Source organism: Dipodomys merriami, unplaced genomic scaffold, assembly GCF_024711535.1.
Source record: "Dipodomys merriami isolate MVZ:Mamm:240054 unplaced genomic scaffold, mDipMer1.0.p SCAF_17, whole genome shotgun sequence".
NCBI lineage: Eukaryota > Metazoa > Chordata > Mammalia > Rodentia > Heteromyidae > Dipodomys > Dipodomys merriami.
In genome coordinates, this window is record NW_027203048.1 from 21,796,578 (window position 1) to 21,810,950 (window position 14,373).

Here is a 14,373-nt window from a genome sequence, read left to right on the forward strand (position 1 = left end):
CTCTCTCTCTCTCTCTCTCTCTCTCTCTCTCTCTCTCTCTCTCTCTCTCTCTCTCCCTCTCTCTCTCCCTGCCAATACTTGAACTTAGCCTTGTGCTCTCACTTGGCTTTTTTGCTCAAGGCTGGTACCCTACTACTTGAGCCACAGCTCTACTTTGGCTTTTTGCTAGTTAGTTGAGATTCTGCCCAGGCTGGCTTTGAACTGTGATCCTCAGATCTCAGCCTCCTGACTAAACTAGTGTTACAGGCATGAGCTACCAGTGCCTGACTTTCTATGCTCTCTGTACTTAGCTGGTGCAAAGCATAGAAAGTGCTAACTACTAAGTACTTCTGTTACTGATAAACTTAACAGAAGTTACTTCTTTAAAGTTACATAAAACAAATAGGAACAGAAAAAGAGGCAGATAGATGCCTTTAGCCATCCACCTAGGACGAGACTTGAGTTCTGGATGGATCAGGGAACAGGAATGCCTACCCACAGGTCACCATGTACCCCAGCACCCCCGACATAACACATCACAGGGCCAAAGGACCAGCTTCCTAGACAGCCTGTGTTTGGAGCCATGGGCACGTGTTCATCAGAAAGCTTTTATTGAGTGACAAGCAGGTGCGCCTTGTGGGGGACCGAGCTGGATGGCATACCACCCGACAAATGCCTGTTAGAGAAGGGAGACGACTGGCACCCCTGGAGCCTGGCATGGGGTTCACTAAGGTGCTCAGTCACTATACAGAGAAACAGTGGGACTGGGAGAGTTGTTTGACAAGGAGCAACCCGCCATGGCCGCTTTGGTCTCACAGCAAGATGATCACCCCAGGGGCCTTTTGCGGGCAGGGTCCTGAGTCACAGACAGGGCCACAGAGCCCGGTGCTCGCTCCCAAACATATCTGTGGAGACACAGGTGGGCAGGGGCAGGAAGGAGGGACGCTGAGGAGTCCGGGGAAAGAAGGGCAGTCCCCCAACTGGCAGAAGTCCTCCCATGTACTTACGAGCTCCTCTCTGGCACCAGGAGACTGTCATCAGGACCCATCTGTAGGTGCTGTCCCCCCAGAGTCACCACTGAGGAGCCCTCCTGGGAAAGGAAAGCAGGAGAATTAAGTGGAGGGTGCCCAGCCCCCACACTGCCTGCTTGTCCTTGAGTCCACCTCGCACGGAAGCCCGCGAGCAGTCAGATTCCCCTGGGCAGGAGGTAGTGCCACCCTTCTCCAGGCCCCACTTGCCAGCTGCCACAGCCACATGTCCACATCCTGTTCCAGGCCTTGGCTGCTGCCTTGCCCATGGGCGATTACCTGTTGGGAGAAGAAACAACTCCCAGTGTCCCCGCATTGCTCATAAGCCTACACAAGCTCTGGATGTCCCTGGAATGGAGAAGCAGGTCAAGCTTATACCCAGTCAGTCTCCCTCCCTGGGCTCACTAGTTCTAGCCACCGGGGCCAGGCCAGCATCAAGTCATAAGGCACAAGGGAATACTAGCCTCCTGCAGGCCTCTGCTCCCCTGCCCTGCCCCCTCGATGTGCAGGGAGACTTTCAGAGACACCACGCCACCTCTCACGCAGCACTTGGGTGAAGGCCCACTCTCTCTAGGACAGGTGCTTCCACTGGGCCCTGTTCAGCCAACCCCCACAGTCACCAGCCCCACCTTCCTCACCAACCTCAGCTGCAGGATGTGGCAGGCTGTCTCAGATCTCCACACCTCGAACTCTTCTTGTCTCTTCTCCCTCGCCTCACATGTTCTAGCTCCCTTTCTTCCTTTTGCAACCCCCTGTACTAGCTTTAAAATTCTCCTTGCATATCACCTCCTTCAGGAAGACTTCCTTGACTTCCCTCCCTGCTAGGTATCCTCTGTGATCCTCCCGTGGCTTTCTGCAGCTTGTTAGCAAATAACATATCGCATGACTCTGACAATTGTGGATTAACTTGTCTGCCTCCTTGGCCAGACCATCCATTCTGGGAGACAGATTGCCCTGCTCCTGCCAAAGTCTGAGACAATGAGCAGTCAAATGTTGAGTGAAAGGTCAGCTTGTTCCAGTCTCTCCACAATGCCATCTAACCCCCTCCTCAAAACGCTGCCTTCCTTTCCAGCTTCCAGGCTGCAACCAGAAGCTCAAGGGTTTCTAGTGAGGGGTAAATGACAGAAACAGGGGGATCTGCCAGTGATGGGTGTCTTGCTATTCTGAGAGCAAAGAAAGATTGCTTGGGACCATGAATCCTCCACAGACGTCTGGTCACAGTGAAACCATTGTCCTCTGAAGTGGGGAGGGGACAGGAAGGCCTATGCTCATGTATACACCTCTGATAAGTGTGTGTGTATGTGTGTGTGATATGAAATCAGTTCCCAATTATCATGATTGATTGGTGGACACCCTGGGCAGTCCAGGGCTACATTACCTGTGTCTCATAGTTGTCCCCAAACAGGCTAAGAGATGTGCCTGCCTGAAGCTGCCGGTGGTGGACATCCAGCCAGGCCTTCAACGACATGGGCTTCATGATGGATCGTGTGCTCAGTGGGAACGGTGGCTCCTTTAGCAGCTGGTCTGCGCTTGCAGTATGGCTATGGTCAGTGTTCCCCAGGCTCAGTCCAGCCAGCCCCAGCAACCCCAGAATCCAGGGACCCCAACTCCCAATAGCAGGATGGACGCCAGGTCTAGCTGGGTGGCCCGTCATGTGGGGTGCTGGTTGGTACCAACTTCCCTGTACCCTGAGTACTGAGCAGAGTACTCAGGAATCCATCCCACTGCGGGATGAGAGGGCAGGAGGGAAAGAAGGAAGGAGGGTGGCTCACCAGGGATGGGCTTTCCTGTTCTATACTGCTCAGAGCTGAAGAATCTGCAGGGACAGCCGGGGAGAAGAAAAATGGTGGCACTGCCACTGAGGCCAGTAGATATACACACTGGACACTGTCGGGTGCAGAGTCCCCACACACTTGTGGGGCCCTCGCACAGCCTGTCTGTCCATCACTCTTTCCCTCACCACCCTGGGGATCAGCCCCTGTGCCTTCATCCGAGGGGACGCTTTCTCCTAATTCTCAGGTGTGATGGATCGAGGCCAGCAGGTGCTGACGTGGAGTCCCAGGACAGCAAAGGGCAGGCCCAGGGTGGGGGCTCACTCTTGGATGATGGGGGCCAACTGTGTGCCGAGGTTTGAACAGTAGAACCACTTCTCAAACAGGACATCCACGGTGTCCCCCACGTAGTACCTGCCAAGTCAAAGGTCAAGGTATTCCAGATCCCTATATAAACAGCAAGACAGGCTTAGAGGGCATCTAATCCAAGTGTGTTCATTTTTTCCAAAAGGAAGCTGAGGCTGAACCTGAATCCAGGGTTAGCCGCTAAGTGCTCTGCCTGCCTAGGGAGCTGTGTCACAGAAACATCAGTAGTCAGCTGAGGACACACAGGTCCATCATAGGGGATCTAGAGTTATAGCAGTAGTCATGGCTGCTTTGGTGATCTAGAAGAAATCAGAGTAGACCCCTGTGCACTCATGCACAGCCTTCAGTACCCCCCTGCACATACCCAAGACCCTGCCTGGGCAGTGAGCCTTGCCACTGGCTTGAAGGAGCCTGGCAGGCAGGGCTGAGCCTCAGGTCCCTGTGCGTGGAGCACAAGGCAGATGCCAGAAGCAGCTGTCACGCAAACATCTAGTCCCCTAGCCCAGCTCTGGGCCAGGCCAGCTCTGTCTGCTCTTCAACTCCTACTGAAACAGAGGAGTACAGCGCTGAGGGCATGGGTTTACAGACATCCAGTGCACCTCCCCACCCAGCACTTGAATTCCTGCCCTGGGATGAAGCTGGCCATCAGAAAACTTCATAACAGGACTTCAGTGTCCTCTAGGAATCGCCTTTGGAGTGGCATTTTAATGTTGAGTCCCTGGTTTTTATTAAAGGTCAAAAGCAGCCAGATGAAATCCCTTATTGAATTTGCTGTAAAATGTTATTGAGGATACCCATAACTCACTTAAGACTCCTCTATAAATACCCCCTGGAGAAGCTCCTTTTAGAATTTAAAGTCAGATATGCCTGTACAATATACCATAGGCAGCCATTAGCATTGTGATTTTGAAAAGATTTAATAGTCTGAGAAATACTTATGAGCTTTTGAAGGAAGCAAAGCAGAACGGAAACCCACTCATGCAATACGACTCAGGGTTGTCAGGTTCAGTATGCAGAGCGGCCAGGAAGATAGAAATCTAAGTTCTGCTTGAGGTTTTCCTGAGGGGAGGAGTTGCCAAAAAAACATTGTCCCCTTTTTATTATTGTTTACTTTTGTTGTACTGGGACTTGAACTCAGGGACTTGGACTCTTGCTTTTTCCACTCAACTGGTGCTCTATCATTTTAGCCATGCCTCTACTTAGTTTTGTTGTTTTTTTTTTAAACTGGTTATTTGGAGATAAGAGTCTCACAGATTTGTCTGCCAGGGCTGGCTCCAAACTGTAATCCTCAGATCCCAGCTTCCTGAGTAACTAAGTTTATAGGTACAAGCCACTGGAGCCCAGTCTGAATATTTTTAAAATTTGTTCATTTTGCATTCTTGTATGTTTCCAGATTTTGAGAGAAATACATAAGACTTTGGTTAAAAAAATAAAAAAGTATTTCAAAATGTCCAGTATAAGCTGGACATGTTTGTATATGCCTCCTGTAATCCCAGCAATTGGAAGGCTAAGACTTGGACTACAGAGCAAGATCCTGTCTCAGAGTCACCAAACCAAACCAAACCAAAGCCAGTAAAGATGTGGGCCAGAGAGTTCTTATTCCAAAAGCTTGGGGAGAAATTTAAATTTCCTTACTTTAAAAAATAAATTCAAAGTGCAATTTAGGTCTTCAGGAAAATCTTTGGTCTGACTTTCAAAGGACATTCAGAGGTTAACTATCCAGCAGCTGGTCAGACCCAAAAGGAAGTGGGAGGTGGACTCAGTGTCCCTGGCTTAGCTTGTTCTTCTCCTGTGCGGTGGTGCTGACACCCACTCGACTCAGCTGTCCTGACCCTGACTTTATTTCTCTAGAATGCTGGATCTAGCCAGCAGTTAAGCCCCAGCATAATAATGACCTTCCCCATACCCAGTTTCTCCTTGGGTAAAGTAGGGCTGGGAACAACAGCTATACCAAGCATCAGCAGCAATATCACTGAATAAATACACACGGAGTCCCTGCCTGGGGCCCAGCCTGGAGCCTGTGCCATCCAGGTGTTCCAGCTTGTGGACTGACCTGGGGTAGAGACTACACCCTGAAGGCCCAAGGCTGCTCAGGGCAGAAGTGTTTGGGCTGTCCTGGGATCCCTCTCAACTCCCCTCCTTTCCCTTCTGCTTCCCTCCCCTCCAGCCAGAAGGCCCAGCTGGACAGGTTCTCAAGCAGCCAGAGAGAATCCTCTTTCCCCTTCCCTCCACACATATCATTGAACCCATTCCACCCTGCACTGTCAGCAAATCCAGCATCTCTATCACCTCCTACTGTCAAGCCCTGAACTCACTTGCTGGCCAGGAAGTGCTGCAGTTTGAGTTGTAGCCCTCTGCTGTCTACTAGCCTTCTTGGACAGGAATGTAAGTTTACCTGAGCCCATCAAGCTCGGATCCCAGCCGCCTCCGCTCAATCACCAGCCCCATGGTGTTGGCAAACCTCTGCGGGGAGTGAGGCACCCTGGCAGGCAGGAGGAATATCTGCAGGGGTGGAGACCAAATGCCCAGCAAGTCTGTGATCCTTCCTAGAGCTCTCAGTGCCCTCCACAGAGTTCCTGTCCATGCTGGCCCCATTCTTTGCTCAGAATCTACCCAGACAGCCAGAGGGAACAATGTGGGCTGTGCTCAGGATAGAGCAAGGAGGAAGGATGGGGCAGGGACAGATCAGGCAGGGAAGAGGGCAGGATGAGTGGCCAGAGCCCTTTGTGTCCCTGCCCTTCAGGGTCTACCTTACCTCTCCCTGCCGAATGGTCACATCCCGATGTTTCCCTTGCTCCAGGACCCGGAGAACCATATCTCCCTCCAGTTGGTAAAACACCTGCAGAATAATGAAGAACCTGGCTCCCTCTTCCTGGTGCTTGGCTAGTGCTCAGGGCCGAGTTCTAACCAGGCAAGCAGAACTTTCCCTTGGAGTTAATTATGAACAACTCCATCACTCCTGCCCTGACTAATATCTCTTGACCCAGGTCACCCAGATAGATCACGGACAGTAAGGCTGGGAACACAAAGAAATAAAGTCTCAAGCACAGAGGCCGGGATCAGGGCATGCAGGATGCAAAGGCACGCACCTAGCCAGCAGGTAGGAGTCTGGGTGAGAGGCTGGCTGGAGAATTCAGGGGCAGTCAGGTAAGAACCCACCATTCATTGTAGGCCAGGGCACTTTCCATACACACTGATAGAAATCTTTACAACTACCCCCAAAGGCATGATTAGCTCTGTTCAGAAAAAGAAGAACTTTGGAGACTCAGAGCTGTGTGTGGCTCTGGGTTAGCTCCTCTGGCCTGTGAGAAGCCCTGACATGGGGTTTGTGGAAGTAGAAGCCTGGGGCTGGGCAGGGGCAGTGTTCTCTCCAGGGGATGCTTGCATTTTTCCAAGTCCGTCCCAAGCCTCAATATGTTTATTTCTCTCCAATGGTAATGTATTGCAAGGGTGTTAAAAGCCCCAGCCAAGCCAAGCATAGCAGTTATACACTTGTCACTTCAGCACTCAGGAAGCAGGGCAGAAGGATTACAAGTTCAAGGCCAGCATGATACCTTTTAGAGAGATCTTGTCTCGCTATAAACATCAGAGGTTGTAGAAATCACAAAAATAATATTTATAACAATAGTAGAAGTAGTATAAATATCTGAAGGTAGATTAGAAGTATAGACATTTGTAGCTAATAAAACTATGGAATATTTTCCCCCATACCAGTAGTAAAGCTTGAACTCTCACCCTCACTTGGCATTTTCACTCAAGGCTGACTTTTTCACTTGGGACATACCTCCTCTCCTGGCTTTTTGTGTGCTAGTTAATTGGAGATAAGAGTCTCACAGATTTTTCTGCCCTGGCTAGTTTCAAACCGAGATCCTCAGATCTGAACCTCTAGAGCAGCTTGGATTACAGGCCTGAGCCATCAGTTCCCAGCTTAGAACAATGTCTTTCAATAACAATAAAAATGGCTGAATGAGCCAGGCTTTGGTGGCTCATGCCAATAATCCTAGCTACTCAGGAGACTGAGATTTTAGGATTGTAGTTTGAAGCCAGCCTGGGTAGGAAAGTCCATGAGACTCTTATCTCCAATAAACTACTCAGAAAAGGCCAGAAGTGTCTCAGTGGCTCAAGTGGTAGAACACTAGCCTTGAGCAAAAAGCTCAGGCACAGCGTCCAGGCCTAGAATTCAAGGCCCAAGACAGGCCAAAAATAATGCCAGAATGAACAATACTAAAGTTATGATATTTTGGCTGAATGTGTGGGTCAAGTGGTTGAGTACTTGCCTAGCGAGCTTGAAGCCATATCTCAAAGTTACAATGTTAAGGAAACATTCAGAACTATGTCCATTGGGATTCTGTTCCAATGGCATTCATTCTAATACATATATATATATATATATATATATATATATATATATATATATATATATCACAACCATTAGTGCTTATGGGGTTTCCTGAGCAGAAGGATTATGGACAAGGTAAGCATTTTTCTTTCTATGTCTCACATTTCCTACAATGAACAGTAGTGACTTTCATTATTTAAAAAAAAAAACAAACCTGTGGGGCTAAAAGTGTAGTTCAATGGTAGGTGCCTGTCTGAAGACTTGAGTTGGATTTCTAGCACTGGAGACAAACCAAACAACCCATAAACATTACTTAACACAAACAAGTAGTGCTTGTGAATTGTTCCTTATAGAGAAGAATTCAGCATGTCTCTCCCCACCCCTGCCCCAACTCAAACTGGAAGAAAACCTGTGTGTGTGTGTGTGTGTGTGTGTGTGTGTGTGTGTGTGTGTGTGTGTGTGTGTGTGTGTGTGTGTGTTGTATGTAGGGGGAGTGGAGCACTTTTCCTATCTATCTTAGGTCTTTTCATGGTACAGGAGGGAAGGAAGGATCACTGAATTCAAGGAAGGGGGCTGTAGCCCTCCATACATCAGGGAAAGTTAGGAGAAGTCTGGAGTGAAGTCTGAGCCAGGTACAAGGTGTTAGCCATTGCAAAAACACGTAAGTACTTTTCCTGTATTGTCCCCTCTCCGGTAACTTCCCTGTGAGCAGACAGCTCACAGAGAGCAGAAAATCCTGAACAGCCAGGAGCAATCCAAAAGGAATTATTCTCACTAGGAAGCAAATGATGTTTGGGACCTGGGGCCAGCTGAAAGATTAAGTGTACCGGCTCAGGGAGATATTAAATTGAGTTCAGCTTCCATGACCTGGAAAGCCCTCACAGGCAAGGTGAGCTGGCGAGAGATGAGGTGCAGAGAACCTACACCTGTTAAGCATCTGCTCCGTACAACTGAATCCTTCCAGGGCCATCATCCCTGTGCTGCAAGGCTTAGAGAAGACACTAGACAAAGGCTTACCTGCCTCCCAGCTGGGCTCCCTCACACCCACCTGCCCCCAGGGGAAGGAATGGGGGAAGCAGAGACGCAGTAGTGGGTGGTATTGAGTACAGTTGGCACAGAGTTGAGCTCAAACTAGGAGAAAATAATGGCTCCGTCAGTAGCGATGTGAATCAAACCTGGGTCTGAGGAACTGGCGCAGGTGCTAGCTGGCTAACAGAGGCAGGGACAGAGAGGATGCCGAACATCTGTCCTGAGGCCACTCAGGCTGACACCAAACCCTGCCCTCAGAACCAAGGGGTAGCAACAAGCTTTCACAAACCCACGTCCAGCCAGACTCCTCAGCTGCCGAGTGACCCTCTGGAGTGACAAGCCAAACTGAGCCCAAGCAAGGGCTGGCCCGGCCCTCATGGTCACCCATCCACCTTTGAAGGTGGGCATGGGGCAGCAAGGGTAGGGGTAAGAGGGAACAGAAGGAGAGAGGCTAGGGGACAAAGGGGAGGACGCCAACATCAGGCCTGACTGAGGTGAGCTGCACAGCCCCATTGTGCCTCCCTCACATGGCCAGTCAGATCTGACTCCACCAACTTGCTGTCGTTTTGGATTTTCTTGGCAATTTTTCCACAAAGGAAAACAGTCTCAGGGAGGTGTGTTGGGAGAGGGGCAGAGCCGGTGAAGGTAGGTGGGGCAAGGGGTGGGGTTGGCAATCTGCTCAGTCAAGGCTTCCTGGGGCCCGCCTGCGGCTCCATGGCCCCCTCTGCTGGCTGGCAGAGGCTCTCAGCCCACATACTAGGGAGAGCTGGGGAAGGCTCACTGCCTGAGATTCTCCAGGGCTGACAGCAGCCTGCAGCTGCCGGGCTGTGCCAGCAGTGAGGGTGGAGGGTACGACTGCAGTGGGTTTGTACCTCAAACTCTAGCATCAGGACTCCTTCCAGAGGATGGGAGCTCCAGACTGAGCCTTCTCTAGAGACTAGAGAAGGCACCTGCCCATGTCTATTAGTCCTTCCCTCTTAAATTTTACTTCTGCTTGTGTTCTTGGCTTAGGTAGTAGAGAAGCCTAGTTCAAAATTAAAGTACAAAAGAGTAGTCAGTGTCCTTTCCCCCTGCCCCACAACCCGTAGCTACTGATGTGTCTTACACCCCTCGCAAATGGCCACGCCTCAGATACTTACGCCTCATACCCCTTCCCCATCGCTCTCCCGCCCACCCACCACCTTCCTTCCCAGCCCCTCATCACTGGGCATTGCTGAGCTTGGCTCCGATCTGTAGGAGGGAAAGATGGCTCCTTGCATCAGAAAGGGAGACCTAGGATCCCTCAGCACTTGGGGCTTGTTTTGGAAGCCAGTTGTGTGCATTCAGCTTTGTTGGGGGGAGGGGGAGGATTAGGGTCTCAGCCCTGGAACAGGAAGAACCTTCTGTCCCCCAGACAGATGCACCACAGGAAGAGATTGTACTCCCAGGGGCTCCCCCAAACTTCCCTGGCTCAGCTCTGAGCATGGGGCTGTCAAGGAGGTCCCTGCAGGCTCCCCCCCCACCCCCACCCCCCTCCCCACCCCCCACCCCCCCACACCCAACCTTAAGGCAGCAGCCTTCCCTCCCCAGGCAGGCATAGGTCCCCTCTCCAGTCCACATGCTCTGGCCTGGCTCAGGAAGTGTCCGCTCCCCCAGGAGGGGGGTCCTCTGAGGTGGGGCGATCAAAGCCTACCTCCTCACCCTCCTCGATGTGATAATCCTTCCTGATGTTGGGGCCCCCGACGAACATGATCTTGAGCTGCTCCTGGTGCCTGTAATAGAGGAAAATGAGGGCAAACTGCGTCAGCTGCTGAGAGGGAGGGGACCCTAGGGGTTCTTGTAGGGGCTTGGTGCATCTGAGAGAAAAGCAGGCCCCTGCTCCTTCGCTCAGCCCTAGTTTGCCATGTACACCTAAGTGTCTGTGTGTCACGGTTGTGTGTGAGCCTCTGTGTGGCTGCCTATATCCTCTGACCAGTAGCAGAACAGCGTTGCCATGGAGGCACTATTCATCACTGGGTTCAAGTTCTCTAGCTATAGGAAAGTGAATGGGAGCCCCTCAAGCTGTCTAATTAGGAGACCCCTCACTGGTTGGAGATATAGATCAAGAAATATGAGGTGTAAGTTGAGAACATATGCAAAGGTTTTTTTTGAGACGGGGTAGTTTCTTTCCTGTTTCTTAAATTATATTTTGATTATCTTTAAGTAGTTGTACCAAGGGATTACCATTCAACAAATCAATTAATAAGCACAATGCATCGTGAGTTATATCACCCCTTTCACCTTTCACCTATCCCTCCTGTCCCTTCAATTGTCTTAGTTTCAGAAGATGTGTATTGAATATTATGACTGCATTTTCCCCTCCCCCCTCTTCACTGGTAGAGACAGGGTTTCGTTATGTAGCTAGGCTGACCTCAAACTCAGAATCCTCCTACTTCAGCCTCCTAAGTGATAGGATTATAAGTGTATGCCCTGCAGGCCATACGGAAAGCTCTTGAACAAGTTCACTGGAGAATTATTCATTTTCACCAGTCAGAATGCTTAAACTAGCTCATGTATCTCCTGGACTCAGAACCCTCCAGCAACTTTCTATTTCTCTCTGGATGTGTCACAGGTCAGGCTGACTGGGGCTTACTAGTGGGCCTGCCTTTGCCTCCATCCCTGGTTTGTTCAGATTTATTAGATGCCCTTTCTCAACTGAATTTCAGCTCCACAAGAAAAGGGCGTTTTCCTCCATTTGTTTTCTGCTGTATCCAATGTCCAGATCACCTGGCAGATAGCCGGTGCCCAGCAAACACCTGCTGAGTAAGATGAGGATGCATATTTGTGGTCATTAACACCAGGGCAGCACTGCAGGGCTAGGTAAGGGTCTGGAGGCAGGGAAGCCCAGGGCTGCAAGTGAGCAGGATAGAATACAAGGAGCAGCCATGAGCCATAAGGAGAAATAGGAAGAGTGAGAATGAGAGACAAGATGGGGATGAAGTTGGGGAGTGGGGAGGGGCAAAGACAACCATGAAACTGGGGTTTGGCAGTGGTAGAAGAGGTGAGCTGGAAGCCTCACGTCAGCTTTAGTCAGGTGGCATTATGCAGTGGCTAAAATTGTGCATGGACCTTGGGGTCAGATTCCCATGGGTTTGCTTCCTCCTCGCCTCCCCAGCCCCTCAGTAACTCGGTGACATTGGAAAAGTTACTTATTAAATCCCATCTTCCTGGGCTGCTGTGCGAAGTCAACGCAGTGACGCCAAGGCCCTTGGCAGCATCTCGGCCTGTTTAACTATTAATGACCAGGGCTGTCTGGATGCCACCCCACCGGAGATGACTCGCAGGAGCACAGGGAAGGGAGGGAAGCCATAGTGGACAGGTCTGCTCTGTGTGCTCAGGCAGTAGCCTAGGAGGGGTGTGTGTGTGTGTGTGTGTGTGTGTGTGTGTGTGTGTGTGTGTGTGTGTGTGTGTGTGTGTGTGTGTGTGTGTGTGTGTGTGTGTGTGTGTGTGTGTGTGTGTGTGTGTGTGTGTGCTTTGTCAAGTTTGGGCCATGTGCTTCAGTGGGCCAGACCTAGGCGCAACTTTGTGTGATTCTGGGGCATCCATAACCACACTCCCTACATTTTTAACTTTTCCCAAAGTGCACGGGAACCACGGGAGGCTGGAGAAGAGGGTCCCAGTCCTGGGTGCGCCCTGCCACCCCACAGACGCAGAGACACCAGAAAGAGGAAGCGAGGGAGGAGGCGGTGGAACTGCATATCTCCCCCCCCCCCGCCCCCACCTCCCCACTGGCCTCCCAAGGCGCCCCAAAACCAACAGCCCACCCCCGCCCACCCCACCCCCATCCCCGCCCACCCCCGCCCACCTCCACCCCCAGCCTCGCCCACCCCCCCCCCCCCCCCCGCCTTCCCCTTGAAGGCACCTCCAGTGGAGCTGATGGAGAGGGAGGAGGGAAGAGGGAGGACGGAGGCCCTGCTGGGACTCACATGAGCTTGTTGCAGACCGGGGGCTGGAAGGAAGCCCGGTTCTCTTCCACCCAGCTCTTCACTCGCACGCAGCGCTCCATGGCCACAGCTCCCGGGGGCGACCCAGGTCCTTCCGACCTGTCTCAGCGTCTCAGCGACAGCTCTGCCGGGAGGCCTTGTAGTTCCTGCACCCCAGAGGTCAAAGGGCGGAGCAATCCCCAGTGTCCCCGTGGTGCCCCTCAGCCAACTGCCCTGAGCGCCGCCCTTTGCCCTTGCCCTGTGGAGAGTAGCTGGGGGGGGAGGGGAGAGCGCGCAGGCAGGAGCCCTCCCCCCTCGGGTTTCTCCACAGGGGGTGATCAGCCCCCCAGCTCCGCTTCCCAACCCTGCCTGGGTCCTGGGGGTGTCACCCACCCGCGCGGAAGCGGGGAGCCTGCTGCTGGAACCCAGACTTTCCAGCCGGGCCCAGGAGGTCCCCGGAGAGGTCTCCAAAACCAACCAACCAACCAATGCAAAACTGCAAGGCGACGAGGCCTGCCGGCGGTTGGAAGTCCTAGAGCCTGAGCACAGGATGTTAACACCGGCTTTTAGGGCTCGGTTTGCTCATCCGGAAAATGGGAAGCAACGCGCAGCCACCGAGGCCTGTGCGCCTGGGAGGGAGGGCCGTCCCGCGGCCACGCGGGGCCCCGCGGGGCCCGGGGGGATGCCAGCACCCCATGTCCACACCAGGACCCTAGGGGGTGTCACTTGGCTGGCTCAGGAAGCTGAGATCCAGGGGACCGCGGTTCGGAGCCAGGCCAGCCAGAAACTCCATCTCCAAACAAGCCCTCCTCCTCAACCCCCGCGCCTCACTGCTGCAACTCCCAGAGTTCGAGCCCCGCCAGGCAGTGCTGAGCTACATGGCTAGCCCTTTCTGTGTCTCAGAGGTCCTACCCCTCGAGGGCGCGGGGTGCTGGGCGTGGAGTGGACTGGCGCAGTTAGAGGTGGTCAGCTTTGTCCTTGGCACACACCTGCGCCTGCGCGGGGGAGAGAAGGCGCCACGGCCCCACGCATCTGAGAAGGGGGGCGTGGGGAAGTGAGAGAGGGGGAAATCTGACCTCAGATTGCGGCCGGCAGAACTGAAATGGCAGCCCCTCTGGGCCCGTGCGCCGTGCGCGCACCCGCCGCGCCCCTGCCCTGCACCTGGCCTGCGGCCTGCCTGGCTTCGCGGCTGCTTTCCTTGCTTTTCAGACATAAAGACTCCCTCGGTGCCAGTGAAAGCCAGACAGAGAAGAAGCAGGAGTCCCACCCACCCGACTGACCCCACGGGCCCCTCTCCCTCCTCTTTTAGTTATTTATTTAGTACATTTTAGCCGCGTGCTTATTTCTAGAATATTGCTTGGTTTCCAAAGAATCCAAACCGCCTTCTTTATTTTTCTCATCTACAAGTGATCGGAGGAGATATCACTAGGGCTGGGAAAGTGGCTCAGTGGTAGGCACCTCTGATTGAGTGATGTTTGCTATGGATGTCTGTAAAATGGAGGGGTGGGAGGGCGTGGGGTGGAGGAAGGACTGAATGAATTCACACAAAGGGGAAAGGGAAAAAAAAATCTTTCAAACCAATAGACGTTCTGTTACATGGTACAAAGGAAAGAATGATAGTTACCCTGTGCTTTAATTAAAGTCGTCATACGACGTGAAGAATTGAGGCCACAAGTAGAATCTTGGGGGTCTAAATTATCTACATTAATCCTAAACACAGGCTAACCTACTGCCGTGTAATCACTGCCAAATACGCCCTCTGGTTGGTGCTTTGCAAATAAAACACCATTTCTAGTTGGCTTAGTTGGCAAGCTTCCTAGCTCTGATTTTGGCCACTATCTGACTTAAGTGTCAGAAAACTGACAGTTCCCCTTTTATCCAAATGCTCTGGCGTTGATTAGTCACAGCCATCTGGAATC

At 52.1% G+C, this 14,373-nt stretch overlaps 1 protein-coding gene across 1 annotated transcript; it reads right to left on the reverse strand.

Annotated features, from left to right (window-relative positions):
• Positions 1–567: 567 nt before the first annotated feature.
• On the reverse strand, positions 568–12,621 carry Haao (3-hydroxyanthranilate 3,4-dioxygenase). The gene is made up of 10 exons (XM_070025482.1): positions 12,458–12,621; positions 10,186–10,264; positions 5,901–5,984; positions 5,541–5,647; positions 3,104–3,193; positions 2,780–2,823; positions 2,386–2,531; positions 1,218–1,286; positions 987–1,069; positions 568–884 (listed from the first exon to the last, which is right to left on the reverse strand). The coding sequence occupies exons 1-10, from the start codon at positions 12,535–12,537 to the stop codon at positions 806–808; spliced, it is 861 nt and encodes a 286-aa protein (XP_069881583.1). The 5' UTR covers positions 12,538–12,621; the 3' UTR covers positions 568–805.
• Positions 12,622–14,373: the final 1,752 nt, after the last annotated feature.